The sequence below is a fragment of the Elaeis guineensis genome, chromosome 4 (assembly GCF_000442705.2).
Source record: "Elaeis guineensis isolate ETL-2024a chromosome 4, EG11, whole genome shotgun sequence".
NCBI lineage: Eukaryota > Viridiplantae > Streptophyta > Magnoliopsida > Arecales > Arecaceae > Elaeis > Elaeis guineensis.
In genome coordinates this window covers 2,524,307-2,549,140 of record NC_025996.2, presented here as the reverse complement: position 1 = coordinate 2,549,140, position 24,834 = coordinate 2,524,307, and the positions used below count along the sequence as shown (strand labels likewise).

Below are 24,834 nucleotides of genomic sequence, written 5' to 3'. Positions count from 1 at the left end.
CAAATATTAATTTATCTTTAAAATTACACTCCTTCAAACCTATTAAAAGTTTATTAGCTTCCTCTTATTCTCTTTCTTTACTTTGTACCAACATCGCCCTAGGTACTATATATATTCTAAAGCACCCAGTGAAACCTTCGGTAGCTGTAACAGATGATTGGGGCTCAAATCCTACCTCCTTGGAGAATGGGTAGGTTAGCAACATCTAGGGTAAGACTACTCTCAGTCGCACACTCCATTACTTATGATCTTTTGCCATCCAAAGTGAAGGCTCTCAATTAAATTTTCATAGGTGTCAATCTCTCTAAAAATAATTAATTTGCTTATAATCATATAGATTATTTTTTAAAAAGTAAGCTTTTGATTGCACACTCCTATTTGTCTAATCAATCTCGAATGATATTGATGGATGTCCTTTCATGGGTAACTAATAATTTACATGTCATTTCATCTAATATCATTTTATAAATCAACATGGTCCACCAACTATTTGAAAATTACTATGTAGATATATTAAAAAAAAAAAAATTTTTTTTCCATTTTTTTCTTTTGTCCCAACCTTTCCTTCCTGTTTCTTGCAAGTGACAATGATGTTGCCCCTTGAAGTGCCAACTTATGAACATCTTCATCAATTATCTTTCACTTTTTTTTAAATTTTAACAATTTATAGATGAATTAATATATTAGAAAAATGAAAAACATGAACAAGAGAAAGACCACTAGCGGCACAATGGTCAACGGATTTCCCCAAATATCGGCGCAAGGAAGGAGGCTAATCTTTCCGGCCTGCATATTTTGACTTATAAACAGAAAAACCGGAATCCCGGTACAGGTTTTAAGCTCTACAACTCTCCAAATAAATGTAAACATGAAAAACGTGGTCCGTGTTGGCAAGTGGATGACTAGGCTAGGCTTAGGCCATTCTAGCATGCCATATGTTTACGTAATAATCCCACCTCAGCCAATCGAACCCAATCGAATACTCAATCTAATCTTACTAAATTCTATTTTGAATAGAACTAATCTTAGTGAATTCATATGACTATTTTAATTAGCATGAATGAACCAACCCCCTTGCCGCTATCTAAGTTCTTCAATGTTAGAATTTGACGCTTCGAGATTTGATTCATATTGAGCCCACAACGAGATTCGCGGCGAAAAATAGAGTCCAACGAGACCAAGATCACCCCAAAAGAAGATCGGATGGAGGAGATACGGGCTTTTAAAATTGGTACGAGATTCGAGACGGTGGAGGACCGTCGGCGGCCAGCAGCGGGCCAGCAGAGTGGCGGTGACGCGGCCACAAGCGGCGGAGCGCGGCCCAGGCGGGGCCAACGCGCTGGGGGCGTGGCCTAGGCACGCGGCCAGGCACATGGCCCAGGTGCGCGACCCAGTGCGGGCGTGCAGCCCAGCGCGATCGCATGACCCAGCCCACGTGCGTGCCCACGAGGCATGGCCCGGGCCCAGGCGCCCGACACGGGCGTGGCCCAGACCCAGGCACCGCTGGGGCCTGGCCTGTACCCCGGTCCACAGTAGATCGGACGGTCTATGGTGAACCGCATGGACCGCTTGGGCGTTTTCCAGGCGTTTCTTGCGGTCCACGGTACTGTTCCGTAGACCGATCGTGATCGGACGGCCCAGGGATGTCCCGGTCACGATCTGACGGTTGGGGAAGGATTTTGGGCCTGTTTAGGAGATCTAAACCTAATCTAATTAGGTTTAAGCCCTTTAAAAGGGCCTGATACTGTGAACAGTGTGGGCATGGTCTGGTTTTGCTGTGGACGCACCGTACGGAGCCCATGAGGAGATAAAGGAGCGCGCGTCGCTGAGAGAGAAGAAGCGGGAGGCTCCTAGATAGCGGACGCCGGTTGCTTCAGGGGTTCAGGGGGTCTTCCAAGAGAGAAAGTCTTTGTGAGGGAGAACTTTAGGAGAGAAAAATTGGGTGTACAAGGGTTAAGGGAGAGATCTTCTCTTGTAAAATTTTTTTTTCATAGTGAAGTTTGCATGCCCCATAGAGGCGAGCCCTTTTGTGGCTGATCCACGTATTTTGATTGTTTTTGTTTTATTTCTTCTTTCTTCCTTCTGCATCACGTAGTACTGAAAAGGTCCTGGGAGATGGTGTCCTGGCCAGACATCCACCCAACAAGTGGTATCAGAGTAAGGCGGTATAAGGATGCAGATTACAGCGGTGGTGAGCAAGACTGAAGATGGAGAAGACAGAAACAATCAAGATGGAGATCAATAAATTTGATGGAGAGAGCAATTTCTCCTTGCGGCAGGCAAGGATGAAGGATATGCTCATCCAACAGGGGTTGATCAATGCTCTCTTGTGCGAGGAGAAGCCAACCACCATAGAGGTGCGAGATTAGAAATGGCTACAGATGTAAGCGGTGAGTACCATCCGCATGTACCTGGAGGATGAGGTGGTGATCTATGTGCTGAGCGAGACTTCTCTGACGGTGCTGCGGTCGAAGCTCGAGAAGTTGTACATGGCAAAGTCTCTCATCAATACTCTTTTTTTTGAGATAGTTTTACCAGTTGCGGATGGCTGAGGGACAGAGCATACAGGAGCATCTAAGCCACTTCCAGAAGATCCTCATTGACTTCCTCAACATTGGTGAGAATGTTGAGGAGAAGACCAGGGTGCTGGTTTTGCTAGCATCGCTTCCACCTTCGTACGAGTCTTTGGTGACTGCTTTTCTAGTGGGAAAGAGCACTATGAAGATAGACGAGGCCACCGCGGTGATACTCCAAAACGAGATTCTCAGGAGGAAGAACCTGGCTTCGAGCTCAGGTAACGGTAGCTCAGCTTTGGTGATTTTTGGTGGAGCAGGAGGCGGTAAACGGAGCGACAGGAGATCACGACGAGGGTGGTCCAAGTCTAGGAGGGACTTGAGCAAAATCAGGTGTTACCGGTGTGAGGAGTTGGGGCATCTAGCCAGAGATTGTCCTCAACTCAAAAATCAAACGGTGGCTGCTGTAGCGACGGCCGGCAACGATTCAGATAGAGATGTCGTGGAAATATCTGACGAGGTATCTACTTCTTTCCTGCAATGGATATTAGATTCTGTATGCACCCATAATGTATGTTACAGACAGGAGTAGTTTGACTCCTTGGAGAACAGTGAAGGTATCGTAATCTGTCAGATGATCGAGCTGTGCGATCAGAGGATTGGGACGGTCAGCTGGACGGCACATGATGATGCAGTAAGGAGATTGGGGGAGGTCTGATACATATCCAATTTCAGACGGAATCTTATCTCACTTAGCAGACTGGATTCGAGAGGATACAGGATGGTAGCTGGTGGAAGAATCCTGAGGGTGCTACGCGATGATAGGATTGTGCTGGAGGAGAAGAAGGAGAGCAGAGACATTATTACCTGGCAGGGAGCCCAGTGCAGGTGGAGCTTCAAGAGCCAGGAGGAGTCCAGAGCGAGGTAAGCTCCAGGTGGAGGTGGATCGGGCATGAGATAAGAGACTCGAAAGACAGAGGCGACGTCGCAAGATGAGATTTTATTGCGCAGGACGATGCCCCGAGTAGTCTCAAATCAGAGAAGCACAGCATACGACTGAGATGGGATCGAGTGGCCTGGCTCGACTCCCATGTTTGCCCATCCATGATCAGCAGGCGATTGCCTCAGGGCATGGGGGCAAGGAGATCCAGAAGCTCTCGAAGTTAGGAGGAGGCCGAATATCGAGTCGAGATGGAGATTGTTAGAATTTGATACTCAATATTTGATCCATATTGAGCCCACAGCGAGGTTCGCGATGAAAAATGAAGTCCAACGAGATCAAGATCATCCCAAACGAGCTCGGATGGAGGAGATACGAGTTTTTGAAGTCGGCACGAGATTCGAGGTGATAGAGGACCGCCGGTGGAGTGGCGGCGGCGCCCAGGTGGGGCCAACGCACGGGGTGTGTGGCCCAAGCACACGCCCAAGCATGCAGCCAGCCACGCACGGCCCATGAGGCACAGCCCAGGCCCCAGGCGCCCGTGCGGGCGCGGCCCAGGCCCAGGCACCGCTGAGGCCTGGCCTGTACCCCGGTCCACCATAGATCAGCGTCTATGGCGGACCGCGTGGACCGTCTGGGCATTTCCAGGCATTTCTCACGGTCCCACGTACTGTTCCGTGGATCGATTGCGATCGAACGGTCCAGAGACATCCCGATCATGATCCGATGGTTAGGGAAGGATTTTGGGCCTGTTTAGGAGATCTAAACCTAATCTAATTAGGTTTAAGCCATGTTTAAACCCTTTTAAAGGGCCTGATACTGTGAATAGTGTGGGCGTGGTCTAGTTTTGCTGTGGACGCACCGTACGGAGCCCATAAGGAGAGAAAAGAGCGCGCGTCGTTGAGAGAAAAGAAGCAGGAGGCTCCTGGATAGTGGATGCCGGTTGCTTCAGAGGTTCAGGGGGGTCTTCCAAGAGAGACAGCTTTTGTGAGGAAAAACTTTAGGAGAGAGAAATTGGGTGTATAAGAGTTGAGGGAGAGATCTCCTCTTGTAAAATTTTTTTTCATAGTGAAGTTTACATGCTCCGTGGAGGTGAGTTCTTTTATGGCTGATCAACATATTTTGATTATTTTTGTTTTATTTTTTCTTTCTTCCTACTGCATCGTTTGGTACTGAAAAGATCTTAAGAAGTGATGTCTTGACCAGACATCACCCAATACTTCGTACTTGGATGTATAGCTGCTTAATTAACTGCTTAATTATACGTCCTATCAGTCCCAACCCTTTTTTCCTTGGCTGCGACCTTGTCCTCTATAATAATTTTACTTGCAAGTACTTGGAATTGATGATTCAACTAGCTCTGTGATCAACACACATGATTTAATGAGTTTAATTTATGGCATGATAGACAGCATTAGTGGTGGTTGTGGCTATCCTTCTTTCCATTTCAGAATTTTAATTAGTAGATTCTTTTGCATTCATCCTTTGAGATAATGTAAGGATCTTATTTAGTCCCACGTCAGTTGTTTGAATTAAAATAATATTTTTTTGGCTAGTTCTTTTGAAATGAGATTCTAGATTGTTCCGGATAAGAAACAATATGCACCACTCTCCTCTCCATGGAGAGTACGGATCTCTCAAGAGATGATTTGCGATTGGTGCAATACATGGATCAGATGAGTGACAGATAGCTAGGCCTCATGAACCTATCCACTGATCATCCCAGTCGAATGGAAGGTGTGCTGAAGCTTTTCTCATGAGATATGTGGGCATGGTAATGAAGTCCGACCCGGTCCACGGAAAGAAGCCGGCGGCCGCCGTTGCTGTTGCAGCATAGCCTGTCATTATATTCCTGATGACTCTGTCATCCAAGAAGGATTGGTCATCTTCCAAATGGTTCCGTGTGAAGAGAGGCACGAGAGATGGTGCCACACAAAATAAGCATTCCATAGGATATGAAATATTACACACGATCCAAACTGCTTTCAGCTCACCAATCTGGGACTTTTGTGCTCCTTATACGGGTTAAGGGTGAGCTCAGATCAGGTATACTGGTCTAATTAATAGTAGAGGTCAACTCAGCTAAGCCCACGCCTACCCTACTCGAGACTTGAGAATTATTTCATCTGCGATCCTTCCCTTTTGGCCCGTATCAGAATAAATGTAGGGGTGCTAACGTTTTTTATTGGATGGTTTCAGTCCACTGGTAGAGGTTTGGTTGCAAGACTCTTTTCCATAAGATTCAATAGATTACATATATCCTATGGAATTAGACTGATAGTGGAACCATAAGATCAATAGTTGAATTTTGGATGCATTAAACTACTGATCTATAATGAACTTAACATGGTGGAACTTAAGAAGCTATTGCTTGGTACAATATTTAAAGGCTTAGGCTGACGAGAACAATGACTCAGATTTAAGTCTTGTACGTTGTAGGTACTTTGTTTATCAATGAAAACCCCTTTTTTTAACACTTCACTACTGATTAGTTATGGCAAGTTAACTTTGGTGGGCTGGGCCAGCTTTTGTAAGACAATTTAATGAAGAGACAACCCATACTTAGAAACAAGCCCACTACAAAATTTTAAACCAAATTTGGATATAATGCCATAATGGCTTTAGCTCATGTTGCTCTTAGTAGCAATTATATTTTCTCTAGAATTCAACCTATGCTTAATTGGGGCGACTTGAACCCATGGTCGGAACATATACACAAGCGTGGGCGCCCATAGGTTGGGACCTCTGTTATCGGGGTTCATTTCGGCCCTTCTTGCATGGGCTTTTCACCTCACCACCCATGCAAGCCAACTAGGCCTGCAATAGAGTCGAGACTGTCAATAGACTGTTCCACGCCTCTACCCAATTATCAAAAACAAATAATGAGGTCAAATCAGGACTGACTTGGACCAAGCTGGATCCATGGAGCATTAATATTGGAAAGAGAATGGTTGGTCCTTTTTTTTCTTTTGTAAGGTCATGGTTGGTCCTTTGGCACAAATCGTTTTCCGGCCGTTCATATGGCTGTTTGTACAAGTGTGTGTTAGGCTGGCTGCGTCCTAGTCTATACTCCAAAGGGTATAGTATTTAGCACGTGCACCACACATATCTGGATGGAATTAGATGAAAATGAGGAGATCAGAGCAAAGAGTAAAGGAAAAAAAAAATTATGACATTTTTCACTTGACTGATACTTATGCGATAAAAAAGAGAAATAAGAAGGAAAAAAAATGATAGGGTTTGACAGAGTCTAGGGTTCGCGGCGAGGTAGGGCAAAATATGGCATTAGGTCTTGCCCATTTTTTTCTCTATCCTTTATTTCTTTGATATAGTATACAGGGTTTCTCTCTTACTCTCTCTCTCTAAAGAAATGGATATTTAAAATCTTATGTGCAAGCCCATCAAATTTAAAGGATTCAAGTACTTTAGATAAAGTTTAATTTAATTACTTTTAGCATGCGTTTTAGTTTGCAATTGAGATCGAAATTGGAATATACTAGAATAAAAATCAAAATAACTATATCTCCAAATGTATTAGATTCATAATCAAAATTGAAATTAGAATGAAATTTAAATATTAAAATATTATAAAAATTAAATTTTAAGAGATTGAGATATTTCTATTTTCTCTTCGGACGAGACTCTTCTGAATTAAATGGTTGAGATAAGACTTGAGAGTTATTTATTTCATTCCTATTCTAAAATGCAACTCATTCAAACTAAATATGCCCCTAATCTCTATGTCAACCAAGATTTTATTTTTGTTTTGTTTTTCTTTTTTAGAGCATGGACTAGCTAAGCTCGTTGAAACCCTTTATAGATTGCAGCTACGGCTACAAGTAGTATAGGTGAAGTCGGGTTCTCTTCCAATTTGATTTGAAACTCATGTAAACAGGATAATGATTTGGACAAGGTCCAAAGAACAGTGGGGTCTTGTAAAATCAAGCAAGTTTGATGTCTCCAATTTCACCAAATTTATGGTGCTTGCAACACCTACCTGGCTTCTCACGAGACGATCATGACCATCCATCATATATCGGATGGTAGAGAGAAATTTAAAAATTTGTAAGGCACGGAATTTGGAAACATTGCAGGTTGCAGCAAATCCTCCATTGCTAGTCTCCTCGTACATCATGCACATTCTTTCTCCAAATCTACGAGTTGTGATTAAAAAAAAAAAAAATCCAATGATCGACGACAATGATGGCATGATGATCCGTTCTTGCCCTCTGTGATTCACATAGATCCTCAGAAACTTCTAGGAGCTTCCAGCGCCAATCTTCTCATCCTCCTACCCGAAAGATCAAATGCCACGTGGATGGCCCTGATATGGAAATCATTAAATCTCAACCACTTTCTGGTGGAAAACAAAAGATCAGATGTCCTTTTAATTTCCCATAGTCTGGTAGATTAGTTTTTTTACATTTGTTCTTTGTATTATCTCACTTATTTTGTTCGTCCAACTTCTGTTACGCTGTACCAACTCCCAAAAAATAATAATAAAATAATAGTAATGATAATGAAAATAAAAGGATGGATAGAAGAGAAAAATTCTGGTTAGGTTAGGAGTCATTGGACTGGTAGACTTGGGTTAAGGGATTGGGGCTTCTTTTCTTATTCCATGTTCTTGATTTCCTCCCCAGCCCCTTGTTTCTTTTTATTTTTTCCACCCACAGATTCCCTCCTGGGGTATAAATCTTCTTGTTCTCCCTTGGATTTTCTTTGATTTATTTATTAAAGGGAAAGGTGTTCCCTTCTAAGGAGTGGTCTTGGGGTGGGTAAGGGGTGGTTTGTCCTGCTGAACCCTTAACCACTTTCCCTAAAGACTAGTGGTTTTGGTGGCCTGTGACCATCTCCTTGGAGCCTGATTAGGGTTAGGATTGGGCTCAGATCTGGTGGAATTGGAATATTTCCCTATTGCTCCCTTTACTCAGATCTGGACTATTAATTCTTGTTATTTTCATCTCACAAGATTTTGTGGAAATTGTTAATGAATTGCTGAATCCAAACCGCTTTAGGCCAACAGAAGATCTGTGGGCTTCTCAAGAGCATGTAAGTCGACGGTCTGATCAAGACCAACATCACCTATTTTCTCCATAAAATTTTAATTAGTTCCATGCTGATGATATTTCGATCCATATGATTTCGTTAAAACATAATAAAATCTATGATCTGTGAGATCTTATGCAAGGAATTCTGGCATGGGTAATCCAGATGTTGATTTGTTGTTTTCTGTGAATCTTTGGACTGGATTCTGTCACCGAAAAGGGATGTTTTCATGGCTTGAATAGGGGGGATTTTTGCACCCCGACCACTTAATTAGTCTCAATCGGTCACTGGATCTGATAATTATAGATATTTTCTGGAATAAATTCATTAAAAAGATGATCTGAATACACCACGAGATCTGTCGCATATGGTTGTGTTATAGATCGCAGACGCTGGCTGTGAGTTTTTTTTTTTTTTTTTTGGATCTGTGAGATTATAGATCCCCCTTCTTTTTTTCTCCCTTTCCTTCCTTTTCCTCTGTGTATCTAGCTTTTTAATCCAGAAGGGATTTTAGGAACTTGAGATCAGAATGCTGAATCACAGCATCTGTTGTACCTTCTAGTTTCCCCATCCTAAGTCAGGTTCATTATGACAAACTGGAAGTAGCTGTTTTGCCTTTTTATATGGAAGAAGTTCATCTGTAAACAGTAGTTATTTTCTATACATACTCAAACATCCCAGGAACCAAAAACAAAAGGCTGTTGAAATCTTCATACATTAGGAGATAGGTATCGGAAATGAAAAAATAACTCATTTATGTTTTTACATTAAATTTACAGTATTTATTTTTGTCTGTGTATGCATGTGTGCGCTTCTGCATATGATCCTTTATGTTTGTTGCAGGAGATTTCATCTCTATATAATTCCTTAGAGTAGCTTTAGTTGGTAGTAATTTAAATTGCAATTTTATGATTATCATTTCAAGGAATGCTTATGCTTCTTACAGATCTATGCTGCTGGCTATATTAATTTGCATGCTCATTTTTTTTTTATGATAAGATTGATATTCTAGGCCATTATCTTATGTTTACACCAATCCCATCTATCAAATATCTTCTTATAGTGTGATTGTGAGTTACTCAGTTTTATGATGTTCTGGGATCATCTGTTTAATATGATCTTTTTTTCTTTTCAGTACTGATGGGGACGGAATTCCTAGGAGCTTGTCTCAAAGATGACTCTGATGGAATGCCTTCAGTTCCTCCTGGCTTTGTGTCACTTACATCGTTCACCTTGCAGAGAGTACAAGAAAATGCTGTGGCCTCAGCATTGGCTTCAAACTCAATACAGGCTGCAGAGGATACTGAGTCTGGCATCATTGATGACAAAAAGTTCAGAAAATCACTTCGGCATAGACCATGGGTAAACTACAGGCAGTTTGATTATAGCTCGGAAGAAGAGGAGTCTGACTCTGAGCTGTTAGAGCAAGTTAGTACTATTTCTGATATTGCCTTATTAATCACTGTGTATAAGTGCTCAGGTTGATTGTCGTTGTATCGTTATGGATTTCTTACTTGATCTTCTTTACTGTGCAATTGATGTCATCTATTGCTTAAGGTGCTTCTTGGTCCTGACGTGTTGTTGTAATGTCATATGGTAGTGCTTTTGACTTTATGATCCATCAATTTAATTTTCTTGTGCAGGAAATCCATTCAGTTCATTGCCTTCCAAAAGGGGTTATTCGGGGATGTTCTGAATGTCAGACCTGTCAAAAGGTTTTGTTAAATCTCATGATACTCACTGAGCTTTTTCTTCCTGGTTCCTACCTGTTTGACTTCAATTAATGTCTAAAGTCTTGCAGGTCACAGCAAGATGGCATCCTGATGATGCCTGCAGGCCTGTCCTTGATGAAGCTCCTGTATTTTATCCGAATGAAGAGGTATTTCATGCCATGTATTGTAGAATCATTAGCTTTTATACTAATGCTTTTTCGTTGGGCCAAAAAGTCCTTATTATTTGATTATTTTGGATATTACTTGTAGGAGTTCCAGGATACTATCAAATATATTGCAAGTATACGTCCAGTGGCGGAACCATATGGAATCTGCCGCATTGTACCTCCACCATCATGGGCTCCACCTTGCCCTCTTAAAGAAAAGGATGTGTGGCAAAATTCAAAATTCATGACTCGTATCCAACAAGTGGATAAGCTTCAAAATCGTGATTCAATCAAAAAGACTTGCAGAATTCGTAGTATTATGAAGAGGAAAAGGAGAAAGCTCTCGAGAATGGAGGCAGAATGCAGAAACAATATTGAGAAGCTAGTGGAACCTAATAGACTTGGATGCTGTAACAATGCTGAGAGGTTTGGATTCGAACCTGGTCCAGACTACACTCTGGAATCATTTCAGAAGTATGCTGATGATTTCAAGCAACAATATTTTTGCATAAGAGACATGGATGTAGATGTAAGATCAGCTCAATTGGAACCATCAGTGGAGAATATTGAAGGTGAATATTGGCGAATTGTTGAGAAGCCAACTGAAGAGATTGAGGTACCTTTAACAGATGTTAATTAGCCCAATAGGCAGCTGATTGCCTTAATATCTTGTTCTGTAAAATTAGATTTTGTACTTCTGTAGGTGCTCTATGGTGCTGATTTGGAGACGGGAGTTTTTGGCAGTGGTTTTCCTAAAGCATCTTCACCACCGTCAAGTGCTGATTTTGAGGAGCGTTATGTGAAGTCAAGTTGGAACTTGAACAACTTCGCTAGGCTTCCAGGTTCTTTGCTTGCTTTTGAAAATGGAGACATTTCTGGTGTTCTAGTCCCATGGTTGTATATAGGGATGTGCTTTTCATCATTTTGTTGGGTAAGATTCTCATTATATCCTTACCAATTAACTAAAAATATCCATATTTATACAATTAACAACAGCAGTGATGATACTTTTGCCATATTAATTTTATATAATATGGTCACAATTTTTCTTCTCATTATTTTTCATTTCTAGAAGACGTAAGATATATACACATATACATGCATGCATGCATACATATAGATTGACTTCGCTACACTCGAATGGACCTCCACTCAGATCCAATCAGGTCTAGATCAAACGATAAGGTCTCACATCAATAATCTGAATCTTTGGATGTAATCTACTGCCTCTAAACTACTTACACACCAAAATTCATATTATTTGGAGGCTTTGTGTTATTTAAGCCATCTATTTTTTTTTAATCACTTGATGCATAGGCTAGGATCTCCAGATCCATAATTTTTTGGTGGTTAGTAGATATCCAATGGCTTGAATCATTGATGTGGGACACTCATCATCGGATCATACCTAATCAGATCTAAGTGGAGGTCGACTCGATTATAGCCAAGTCACTCTCTCTCTCTCTCTCTCTCTCTCTCTCTATCTATCTATCTATCTTTATCTCTTATATATATATATGTATATATTTATATATATTAATGGCATGTTGTGTCTACTAATGCTGTATATGAATTACTTTAGTTGTTGTGATGCCTCGTGTTTCTTTTGTTTGGTAAGTCAATTTACTCTCTTCTTCTTCTTCAGCATGTTGAAGATCACCATTTGTACTCAATGAATTATTTACACTGGGGTGCTCCAAAAGTATGGTATGGAGTCCCGGGCAAAGAAGCCGTAAAGTTGGAAGTGACTATGAAGAAGCATTTAGCAGATTTGTTTGAAGAACAGCCAGACTTGCTTCACAATCTTGTGAGTAATTATTTGTCATGCATCATTTATTCTTCCTGGAAGGGTCTCCACTCCTTGGAAAAACAATTTTTTTGAATACATGTCCAACAACTACAGATATGGTCGTTTCCTCTCTTTTTTCTTTTTTCATCCCCCACTTCAGCCCCATATCCACATGATGTCTGATGTTTTTCCTTAACTTTCTTGACAGGTTACTCAATTTTCACCTTCCATTTTAAAATCAGAGGGTGTACCAGTCTACCGTTGTGTTCAGCATTCAGGGGAATTTGTTATCACATTTCCCCGAGCATATCATTCCGGTTTTAACTGTGGCTTCAACTGTGCAGAGGCTGTAAATGTTGCTCCCATTGACTGGTTGCCTCATGGGCAGAATGCTGTGGAGCTTTATTCCGAACAGAGGCGCAAGATATCAATTTCCCACGACAAGTTGTTGCTAGGAGCTGCAAGGGAAGCTGTAAGGGCTCAGTGGAATATTTTATTTCTGGGGAAAAATACATTGGATAACTTAAGATGGAAAGAAGCATGTGGCCTGGATGGGATCTTAGCGAAGTCACTTAAGGTAAACTCTTTATGTTCAAGTTCAACCTCTGTATATTTGCTGCCATATGCGTTTACCAACTTTATTTTGCCTTTTGATTAGGCAAGGATTGAAATGGAGCATACTAGAAGAGAATATCTTTCTTCTTCTCAGTCAAGGAAAATGGATGCAAATTTTGATTGTAACTGCGAAAGGGAGTGCATTGTGTGCCATTATGATCTACACCTCTCTGCTGCTGGTTGTCTATGTTCTCCAGACAGATTTGCATGTCTGAGTCATGCAAAGCAGCTTTGCTCATGTGCTTGGAGCACTAGGTTTTTTCTCTTTCATTATGAGATCAGTGAACTGAATGTCCTTCTCGATGCTCTTGGGGGCAAGTTGAGCGCGGTTCATAGATGGGGACTTTCAGATCTTGGATTGAGTTTAAGTTCTTATGTTGCAAAAGAAAAAACACAAAGGCCCACTGCTAAAACATATTCAGAAAATATGGATCAGAGGGAGAAGGGACAAGTAAAGCAAAGTAGTTCGAATAGCAGGGGAAAAAGTTCTGATTTATCTCAAGAAGTCATGGCATCTTCACCTCAGCCAACCTTTGTAGCAGTATCAAAAGCGAGAGAAAAGATTAACACAGTTTATTCAACATGCAAAATTGCTTATCCCTCTTCCCTGCACCAAGAAACCAAATCTGCAACCTTGTTTCATACAAAAGATTCGTATCTACAAGGTACGTCTTCGTCTGAAGTATATCAGAGCTTTCAGTCTAATAAAGGACTCAAAGGTTCATATTCAAGTGCACGTAGCATTTCTGGTCATGAAAATTCTCAAGGGAGCATGCTTAACATTGGTACACTGCCAACTACCTCAAGTGAAAAGAACTCAGTGGTTTGCCCTGCCTTGGTGCCTGAGGGGAAGCACTTGAGCAACTCAGGTAAATTGGTGTGCACTATGGGAAAAAATACATTAGCTAATGATGGTGATGTTAAAAATCTAACTGGTGCTGGGTACGAAGGAGCAGGAACGCAGCTTTTGGATAACATAAAGAAACAGCCAGTTCTAGAAAGCTCAGAAATTTTTGCTAGGCTGACAAACAGTGATGGCAAGGTGAATTTCTGCAGTTCTCAGAAGGATCTAATTCTTGTAACACCTGAAACAAATGCATCTGTAATGAGTGAAAAGGATGTCAGTTCATTATCCATTGTGGGGAAGTCTGATAGTATGCCAAACCCAGTATATCTATGGGGCAGAGATGGGAAAACACAAAGTTCCAGTTTACAAAACCAGCAATTTGTTAGGTCCGATCCTCAAAACACTGCTCACAGTAAGAACTCAGTTGCTGTATCAAATGCAAGGCAAAACTTAGAATTTTTTATTGCTAAAGAAAAGCATGAGTTTGTTACTACAAATATCAGAAGTTATCTTCAGCAGTCTGGAAGTATAAAAACAGAAGGTGGAATAAAGGGCGACAAAGGTGGACCAGATTTTGTTCATAACCTCATAGATAAAACAGATTCTATCACAGCAAGCTCATCTTTCCCTACAAATAGCATAGATAGATCCAACTGTCCACAGAAGGGGCCTCGCTTGGCCAAGGTGGTGCGGAGAATGAATTTGAGTGTTGAACCCTTGGAGTATGGTGTTGTCTTGTCAGGAAAGTTATGGTCTACAGGCAAGGCCATCTTCCCTAAAGGTATGCTTGCAGGTTCAATCTATGTTTTGAATCACCTTTAAGGTTGTATTGTTAATATGCTTGAATGGCCAAACTGAACTCTGGCATCCTAGTTCCTTCTACTAGGCTGCTTTAGTGCTTTTGTGTTCATTTTTGCTTTTTTCTTTTGGATTTAGAATTATCTATGTTACATCGCTATAATTGTCCATCATTCAATACTCTAGAGTGGATTATATTTTTGTTACTTTCATCACGACTTTCTTCTTTTTCTTCTTCTTTTTTGGTTGCAGGATTTAGAAGTCGAGTTAGGTACTTCAGTGTACTAGACCCAACTCAAATGTGTAACTACATGTCTGAAATTTTGGATGCTGGTCTGCTTGGACCTCTATTTATGGTAATAATTCTCACGTTCTTTTCTGGACAATATTCAACTAATTTACTTAAGAAGATAAATGGTAGTTAAACTTGCATATAAGCAAGATGTCTGTGTAAGAAGTGCTTTCATTTAACATGAGGTCTGCACGCTATTATTCTTAGCAAGGTTTGCCATATCGTGCCGAATCGGCCGGTACACTCCATCTCGTACCGGACCGGCGGAGAATCGGCACGATTCGGTCGGTAAAATCGGTACACCGCGGTACGAAGAATAAAGAATGGAAAGTGAGAAAGAGAGAGGGGAGGGAAGGGAGGGAGGTGGGAGCCGCCGGAGGTCGGCGGTGGCCGGCTGCGGCCGTCGGAGGGACTTCCGAGCCCGTATCACCCGATAGGGCTTTCAAGAGAGTAAAAGAGAGAGAGAGAGCGCTCGGAGGGGGGGCGGAGAACCTACCGGACAGACGGTGCCTTCGTTGTGAGCTCCCGATGGCCGACGAGCCGACGCCGACGGCCTGAGGGCGGTCGAGCGGGCGGAGCCCCTCCGCGGCTCCGCCCCCTTCTTTTTCGAAACAGACGTCTGTTTCGATTTTTTCTTTTTTTTTATTTTAAACTTATGAAGTCGGCAACTGAGTTGCCGACTTAAGAATTTTTTTAAAAAAAAACAAAAATCGTGAAGTCGGCAAACGAGTTGCCGACTTAAGAATTTTTTTTAAAAAAAATAAAAATCGTGAAGCCGGCAAATCGTTTGCCGACTTCACTTAAAACCATGTTTTTAAAAAAATTGCGAAACAGGGGCGATGCCCCTGTTTCACGCCTGCGCGCCGTGCGCGCGGACGGCGCCCACCGACGGCCACGGCAGCAGTCGGAGGCCGTCTGGCGGCCCCGCCGGCTCCTTCCCCTCCCTTTTTTTTTTCTTCCTCTTTCTCTCTCTATTTCTCTCAATTTCTCTCTTTTTTCTTCCGGTTTGGGTCGTCGGTTCGGTACAGTATGAAACCATACCGAACCGTACCGCTGGCCGGTCGAAACGGCCGGTGGTACCGGTTCAGCAAATCTTGATTCTTAGACTTAATTTCATACAGATTTGAGAGTGTGATCAATGCCAGTTTACTTCTCTTGTGACAATACCAATATGACAGTCTCATCTTTGGCCACCTGGTGCTACTTCCATTTGTGGTTCATGAAGGATATTCTTGTCAATGTTTAACAATTCAAACAGATATGGAAGAGGAAATGGAGATGGATTAGAGCCATCTAGTGTTATTTGATTTTTTTTAATAATCTTAGGAAACCATGCTTTTGCTTTCTTAGCCAATATCATTTTTTTCGGATGAATTCGGTTTAAACATGTTTTCCTTAATCATTTTAAACATATTTTCTTTCCTATGTTGTTTTCTTTGTATGCCGACTCCTCCTTGCTTAGATTGTTAGAACTTAGAAATGTAACCTGTTGGTTTTTATTTCCTCTATAGCATACCCCTGAACGTAAATTTCTCCATGTAGAACTGATAAGGTCATGAGGGGTTAACTGCAATGAGGGTTGCTACAAGAAGGGAAAAGTTTTAGCTGTCTTTTTAGGTCTGTCGTTGGTACCAATAGCCAATTTTATACTCAGTCCAGCCTGCATTTTTTGATGTTTATGCTGTCAATCGTCCCTTCTTCGAGTTAAAATGGTAAACAATCATCTGCTTTTTGCGTGTCATACATCTCATTGATCTTTCCATATTTGATTCGTTGAATATATACTTGAGGTAACTTTCTGTCCTTTTATGACTTCTCCGGGCACCCTTTTGTATATTCTAGTCATGAAAATAGGTAGGATTGGTCAGAATCCACCCCAACCTGAAACTGACCTAAATTGGCTTAGAAGTTGTATCTATTCAACAAGCTGGCAGGTTGGAGTTGGGGTGCTTTCTGGCTTAGGTATGAGACGAATTGGAGTGGGAGTGTTCAACTATCATATGCTTAAGTGTGCAATTTCTGAACTGGACCAACAAATGTTTGTAAACCTGCCTGGAATAAATGGTTTTGGGTAAAGGTCTTTTATAATTAAGTGGGTTGTTTGGATTACTTGAGGCCTACCACATTATGAACAGATTGGCTCAGGCTTTGCCCATGGACCTAATGGGTTATCATGGTTTGGAGAATCCATCAAAACCTATCCCCTAGCCAAAGTCTTATAGAATGGTGGTAATATTCTGGTGGGCAATAAGCTGGCTAAAGCCCGACAACGCACTGATACTTCAAATCACATGATGTGTCCATAGCCATACCAGATACTAAGAGTCATTGAATACTTCTTAGATATATGTCAGGTGCTTGCGTTAAGTTTCTTATTTTTTAAAAAATAAAAACACTCTAGGTACACTTCGCATACTCCCTTGATACCTCTAATAGGGAGAGGGTCTATTTGTGATCCATTAACATTAAGGGGGTGTTTGGTTCGCAACTGGAATCAGAATGAGAATGAAAATTGGAATGGCTTGGAATCGGAATCGGAATGGCCAAATCCTCCGAAGCGTTTGGTTCGTGACCGGAATCGGAGTCGGAATCGGAATTGGAATGAAAATTTGAATCCATAAAGGAGAGTAGGGATTGGGTTCTAATAAATTGAGCCATTCCCATTCTACTCCGGAATCGGAATGGGACTCCTCCCAACTCACCCATTCCGATTCCGATTCCAGACCTCCACTCCCCTCAACCAAACACCCTCTAATACTAAAGTATATAGTATGGATTATGGTCTTTGGCATAACGACTAGTAATGAGCTTATAAAAATTAATGTTATCGTTTAAATTATAGACTCTTTTATTTTGATAGCCTTGTATTCTTGATGCTTTTTTATATGCATATTTATGTATTTGTGTGTGTGTGTGTATGCATGCATGCATGCATTTATATATGTCTCTACTTTTATAATAAAAGAGTTTGTAGCCGGACTTACTGTAATGAAACTCGTGCAGATGGAACCAATGTGGGAAAATGCAAAGACATGGAGCCTATGCCTTAAATACATTATATAAAGGAAAAGAAACATTTACAGCATACTGCACATCTGCTATGAATCCTTATTTTCTATCCGAGAATTTTGACTTTTTTAAACCTTTTAACAAAGTTAATCTTTTCATGAAATCAAATTTGTAAAAATGAACTCCGTGACATGTTGAAACGATGCACAAAAGAAAACCCCACCAGAAGCCTTTCTCTCTCAAATATGGCAATTTTTTCTTTCACCCACAAAAATCTCCAATAAATCCAATCTCCTCTTAAATACTCCCTCTCCCCCCCCTTCTCCCTTTGTCTCCCCTCTCGACCACCTTTTCTTTCTTTCTTTCTTTCTTTTTTGCATAAGCACATGCAAAATACTGGTACAAGATAAATATGTACACACATGTATGTGCATGTCTATATATGTATATTTGTACATATGTATAAATTTATATATTTATATATATAATGTATGTATGTGTCTGTGTGTGTCTACACACCAACACCACACATATATATATATGTCTGTCTGGAGCAATAACTTGCTCATGACTTATCATGTTTTTTTCTCCTCTGTCACTTTTTTTTTTTTTTTGAGAAGGCCCGCTCTAGTTCCCTTCTTCCTAGAATCATTTATTTGTGTTCTCTAAGTTTGGGTTGTGTTCTCTAGTGACAACCTAATTGGGGCGGGCAGGTTGAGTACAAGTCCACATAAAATAGTTGGGTTGGACATGATTTTATTGTTTTAACCAACTTGATTATAAATGGGTTAGGTTTTTTTTAGTGTTTTTTGTCTAGCCCATAGTTGACCCAACCCAAAATGACTTGATCCAATCCACTGCCACCCTATGAACACTGAATGCGGTGATCCAGAGAAAAAGAAAGGTGATCTGTGGTATCTAAGAACCTTGGTAGAGTGGTTTAATGTTAGCTTTGAACTTTCCTGCTCCCTCTACATCTTTCCAGCCATACTAAAAGCTTAAAGTCATGTTTCTTCTGACATTAAGAATACCATATGGATGGCATTACCTGGCATTCTAACACACTTAAGTGTGCTAGACCTGGTCGATATTTTTTCTTCTTTTGGAGTGGGGGATTCTCTGGATGGATTCTTGATTTTGTTGTTATCCTGCTAAAATCTGGATGCATGCCATCTTTCAACTTCCTGATGTTTCAGGTTTCAGTAGAGCAATCTCCAAGTGAGGTATTCTTTCATGTTTCGGCCACAAAGTGCTGGGATATGGTTAGGGAACGGGTGAATCAGGAAATAAGGAGACAGCACAACCTGGGAATAGTTAACCTTCCTCCACTACAGCCTCCAGGATCCCTTGATGGGCTTGATATGTTTGGTTTGACCTCACCAAAGATCATTCAGGTAATTGTGCATCAAATTCCTCATTGGTAAAACTTTACCCCCTTGATGCTTGTATGTAGTACTTGATTTAGTTCTTCTATGTTTGCCCTCACGTTCACTTAATCTGAGGTTTTACAAATACACTAGGCATTTCCTTCCCATGAACATATTGAATTGCCAATGCCCCTTCTTCAAACTGTGCAACTATCTGCAGGAACTTGAGAAACTTTCTGATTTAGTGGCTCATTTTCTTGCAGTAGTTTTCCCATTTTGAATTTCATTCATTTCGTAGTTGATAGAGTTTTTATTTTATCATACCTTTACTAGAATTGCTACATCTAATTAATATATTTTGGACAGTATTTGCAATCTAAGTAGTGAAAATAATGGCAGATCAATTTGGGGAGTTGGGAAATGGTGATCTAGAAAATGATGGGAATCACTGGTGTCTAAAAAGTCTGTGAATAATGCTATCATACTATAATCATATTAAATATGTGGTTTCATAATTCATAGTGACTATTGAACTTCATAATACTGTTTGAAATGGGTTGGAATAGATGGAGCATATAGACCCATCAGATGGAAATACAGAACTGTACTATCATTAATAGCTTGAATGTATGTAGAAGTGGGATGAGTTTCCTTCAAAGCATGTGTGCCAGCAAAGTAGAAGGTTCCTACAACTAAATTTTGTGCAGCACAACTTCACATTTGAATTTTATGTTTCTTCTCCAATTCCAAGAACTGTATTATCTTTCCGTGTTCCTATGTATTCTTTCATTTAGACTCATCTATATTTGTTTCCTTGGCAAGCCGTTGCCCTAAAATAATGCTTCTCATGCTACCTAAGTACTATAAAAAAAATGATGTTGCTAAAGATGACCAAGTGTGAGAGATGTGAGGTATGAGTTTGGTTGTTGTTTTTACTAATCAGATTTGGATTACATTTCATGCAGGGATTCCTTGCTTTGCTGGCTATCTCATGTTTCTAACCCCCAAATAATGCTAAGCAAAGCAATAAAAGAGATGTCTTAGGGGTAGAAAGTAAGTTTGTTTAGGAAAATACTAATACCTGATGCACCGGTTAAGAGCAAGATTTTGGAGTAACCTGGGCACTTTGGATGGGGACCAAGCTCCCATAAAAATTAGGATTTGGAAGTTATTAAAAGTATGTGTACATAAATATATCATAATAAATTGATCATAGGTGCTACATTTATCTACATAACACTAGAAACAAAAAATGATGAGACATTTGAAGTAAGTTGTTCCTAAATATGGTGGTAACCGGATATGGTTGAAATCAGGAAACTTTGAATGGTAAAGGAATGGGCGTGAGAATTGTAGCAAGATTCAATAGTAGGCGTGCACCCTAGAAGAAGATTTTGGTTACCAAGCTAACACTTTGTTATTGATTGTTCAAGCAAAACTCAACAAATTTTATGGGTATGTTGGTGGAAAATACATTGTCCTTGATATAGCTTTGAACAAGGCAAAGGAGGTCATTTGGCAAAGTATGAAGAGAATACATTATCTAGTGCAAAATCATGAACATAATTTGAAAATAATGAATTCTGATTTTTAGAAGTTTGACCTTGGATACTTTTTAAATGAAAGGTTTTAAAACTATTAAAGACACCCTAATGTTCCATGTAATAGCTGACAGGGGTTCTGGTTGTATCTTTCGTGTGAATTTTGTGGCACCAGCTGTTGGATCATGTCTCACACAAATCTCAAGGCACCCCAAACTCTCTCTTTTATCTGCCTGCATGGATCTTGTAGTGGCTTTTGCATGATCCAATGGTGCACATGGCGAAAAAAGGTGAATCGTTCTTTCACAAAAAATTTATGCCCCGAACCGAGCTGACACAGGAGAATTCAGTTGAGACATATTTCTGGAGGTGCGCAAGATCATGGAAAGATGCATCCTTGTTATATCTCTCTTTTAACTGGCTGTTGTTGGAGAGATCGCCTTTAGATACACCAAAAACAAAGTCCTATCTTTGAGGAAATTGTTTCAGTGGCCAGTATTAGAGAAAGAGGAGGAACTATTATGACAGGATGCTGAGAAAATGTGGCATGCCACATGGAAAGAGAGACCAACAGATCCCATACAATGGGAGTCTTTGGCATGAGAAAGATATTTTCCTTCTTTTGTTTGTAGTATGGTTTGTGTTTTGTCAGTAACTGAATGTACATATTGGTGCCACCTAAAAGGCTCAATCAGAAGGAGCGCACTCCATTGTTCCCCTATCCAAGTCTGTAAAACTACTTTCCTCCCCCTGTCAACTAACCTGTCTGGTACCATTTAGCAGAACTATTAGCATGGTGGAATGTAAAGTGTCCATTTGTCTAGGAAATACAACAGACTATCTGATCCGTTGTGGCTTCTAGATATCCTCCATGTCAATGAGGGCAAAGAAGTCGGACCCCATTAGAAGACTTCTTGGCCCAGGAGTTAATCTAACTCTAGTTCTGTGCCAGTCAATAGAGCATTAGCCTCAGTTATCAGATGATTATCAGCTTGAAACATGCTTTGAAACATGATCAACAGGCACCCTCATCATCCCAAACTATGCCTCCTTTACCCGCTCTGCCATAAAAATTGCTCGTGATATCACCTGCCTTTCATTGCACAGAGGGTCTGGTGTGCACGCCTACATGCTTTGCTCTTGGTGTGCTGACAATTGGCAAATTCAAGCTCTCCATATCTTGAAAGTGAAGAGACCAATGGCAGCTAAGAAAATCTGACTCACAATGCTACCTGAAATCAAAAGCCCATTTAGAAAGCACTTCGTAGACATACAATACTGGACTACTTTACCTTGCATCTGTCATTCTGGTAGTCTACCTCCAAAAGAACTGTTAGATTTACTATTTTACCTCAAAATGCTCATGATCAATCCACTGAAAAGAATGTGGTACTTTATCTCCATCATTGTTGATATATTTAGTGACCCAACTTAAAGTCTGTAATGACAGTTGTTTGCATTGATTTTTACAGGCCATTGAGGCAATCGATCGGAATCATGTTTGCTCAGAGTACTGGAGATGTAGGCCTGAAGCTCCTACTCCTGCTGCATCAATCGTGGATCAAAGACCAAGTGCTAAGGAGGTCGGAACTGATGTAGCACTCAGACGCCTGCTTAAAAAGGCCAATCCAGAGGAGTTGCAGATCTTGCATAGCATCCTAAGTAACGACCATCAGAATTCGAAGCAGGACATCATTGAAATTCTCGATGAAGAAATTGAGAGCTGCTCAAGGTCGATGTAGTCCAATCTGTCATTAGTTTTGTTGCATTTCCGCCTATTTTGTAGAGGTAATACGGCACCTTTTCTTTTTAGGGTTTTGAACTGATGTACAGACATTCTTTTTTGCACGACGTGGGTGCAAGTACAGAAAAAGTATCTGATAAGCTGCAGAAATTGTATCTATGAACCTCAAAAATTGTTTTAAATAAATATTTTTTTCCTCTATGCATACTTGATTGGCTTTTGTTTGTCGGAGATGTAACTTCTGTTGAGGTCATCAGCAGATATGGATCAATGGCAGGCTGTTGTTGTATGCAAAATGACGTTTCGTGTTTATTTAATGTGTCTTGTGTTCAGCAATCCAGCCTGATTGAACAGGAAGTGCAAGTACTTTCTCTTTTCTAACAACGTTTTTTGTTTTGAGAAATTCTTTGTATACGGCGGGTGGGGTATAAAATTCGATGTGAAATATATTATTTTATTCAATTATTTATATAATTATTATTTTTTAATATATATTTAATATTTATAAATTAAATTTTTTATTTAAAAATTTTATATGATAAAAATATTCTATCTTTTAAAAAAAATATGATATCATGTGGTATAATATAATCCTAGATGTAAGATATCATAATATAAAAAATTTTTTTATCCAACCACTTTCAAATACGCATTTAATATCTGCAGTTTTATTTTTTTTATTTGATAATTTTGAATGATGAAAATATTTTTATTTTTTAAAAAAATTATGACATCTTGCGTTATATTATGATATTTTATATTATATTATGATATTCTATAGATAAAAATTATGACTTTCTAATGTACGTATCATAATATGGATATAAAATATCATAAATTTTTTAAAAAATAAAATATTTTTATTATATAAATTTTTAAATAAAAAAATTAATTTATAAATATTAAATATATATTAAAAATAATAATTATATAAATTAATTGAATAAAATTGTGTGCTCCACGTTGGATGTTGTGCACCACCTGCGGTATGTCCTTGTGACTCCTGGTTTGGCAGATGCTCCCGCGTCACTCTGTAGATCGCGTTCTGGAAAATGACACCGGTCGGATAACGCATTTAAGAAATAGAGTTGTGTGGCGCACTGCATGTGGCTATTTCAGGAAGGGAAGTGTCTAATAGATGTCCGTGGTCCCATCAATCAGGAAAATATATCTGCCATACATCTTATTTGGAGAAGGGGGAAAAATTGTCTTAGCTTTTTTCTTTTTTTTTTTTTTGTCATCTGCATTCTTAAATTTGGGAAAAGAATTAGAAGATGCCTATTCTCTGAACTTTAGTAACTTTGGCGAGGCATTGTTTCTTCGTGCAAACATTATGAGTTTTAGAACAATTATTCATTCATCCATTCATTTTGGGTTTCAGAGGTCAAAGCTTGTACATTTTATTGTAAATTTATAAAGACAGCGGCTGAAATAAGGAGCTTGGCGCATAAATTAATTACTGGACCGAAGAATTAATTAATCAACAAAAGAATACTATGTTTTTGCTAGTTGAACGCTTTCTTGCATCAAGATCTTTCTGAAGTATCATATGCAATAATGAAAGCACAATATGTAATGGGGCGAAGCTACTCGCAACTTGCTAGTGCAGTTTATAAGGTTTGGAGGTGATTCGGAGGCGTGTTGGATTTGATCTAGAGCCCTATCTTGTGGTGTGGTGCGTTCTTAGGTTTGCGACCATAAAAACTTTGGCTACAAGAATTTCTCCAGTAATATCGGTAAATTAAAGGGTGTCAACCAAGGATGCGGTAAAACACTTTCAGAGATGAAGATGGTGTGTGGTATGTAGTTGGCAGGATCTACATGATTGAAGTATCTTCAAGTTAGTGCAGGCGCACACAGTAATAAGAAAATATTGTCTGCATTGCATGCACTACGTGACTATGCATGCAGTCAATTAAGATTTTGAATCTTGTGAGACTGAACTGTCCTGATTTTCTCATAGAATGAAACATGTCGTCAGAATAAGGGATATTCCAAAACGTCCCAATCGGAACATTGAAACAATAACGGAATGATTTTATCCCGAAATATAGGATGGTACCCTATCTCTGATGTCCCACAATACACCCTGTCAGGATTCAATCCTCGTATACAACATAAGAACCGACGGCTATGATTGATTGCATGCACGACTATATTAGTGCACAATAATTTCTCCATAATAGCACCAAATAAAAAATGTTTTCTTACCTTATCAATAATACATGTTCCTGTTATTATTATCGCTAGTTAGGTCATAATTGAATAATTGTTACCATTGCATCATAACTTTGCTTTTTGATTTAGCGATGACTGCTATACATAGCAACGACTGGTATAATTTTTGGCCACTAGAACTATGACACAGATGCAATGGGCGCAACCCATTATAATAGCCGTTTTTAGTCACGGTCACGGGACACGTAACACTTACACTGCTAATGTTATATA

The 24,834-nt window shown here is 39.9% G+C and overlaps 1 protein-coding gene across 4 annotated transcripts; it reads left to right on the top strand.

The window, feature by feature from the left end:
* Window positions 1-7,995: 7,995 nt before the first annotated feature.
* LOC105033625 (lysine-specific demethylase JMJ703) lies at window positions 7,996-22,590 on the top strand. 4 transcript variants are annotated; one of them, XM_010908498.3, is made up of 12 exons: window positions 8,005-8,505; window positions 9,638-9,930; window positions 10,146-10,217; window positions 10,304-10,381; window positions 10,485-10,997; window positions 11,085-11,312; window positions 12,027-12,188; window positions 12,379-12,747; window positions 12,829-14,413; window positions 14,683-14,786; window positions 18,928-19,125; window positions 22,112-22,590. In XM_010908498.3, exons 2-12 carry the CDS (start codon window positions 9,643-9,645, stop codon window positions 22,379-22,381), a joined length of 3,867 nt encoding a protein of 1,288 aa, XP_010906800.2. In that variant the 5' UTR covers window positions 8,005-8,505; window positions 9,638-9,642; the 3' UTR covers window positions 22,382-22,590. The 4 variants fall into 4 exon arrangements, with proteins under 4 accessions (XP_073111403.1, XP_073111401.1, XP_010906800.2 ...); XM_073255300.1 differs by lacking the exon at window positions 18,928-19,125 and having other exon boundaries at window positions 8,000-8,505; XM_073255301.1 differs by lacking the exon at window positions 8,005-8,505 and having other exon boundaries at window positions 9,793-9,930; window positions 10,296-10,381.
* The last annotated feature ends 2,244 nt before the right edge of the window (window positions 22,591-24,834 follow it).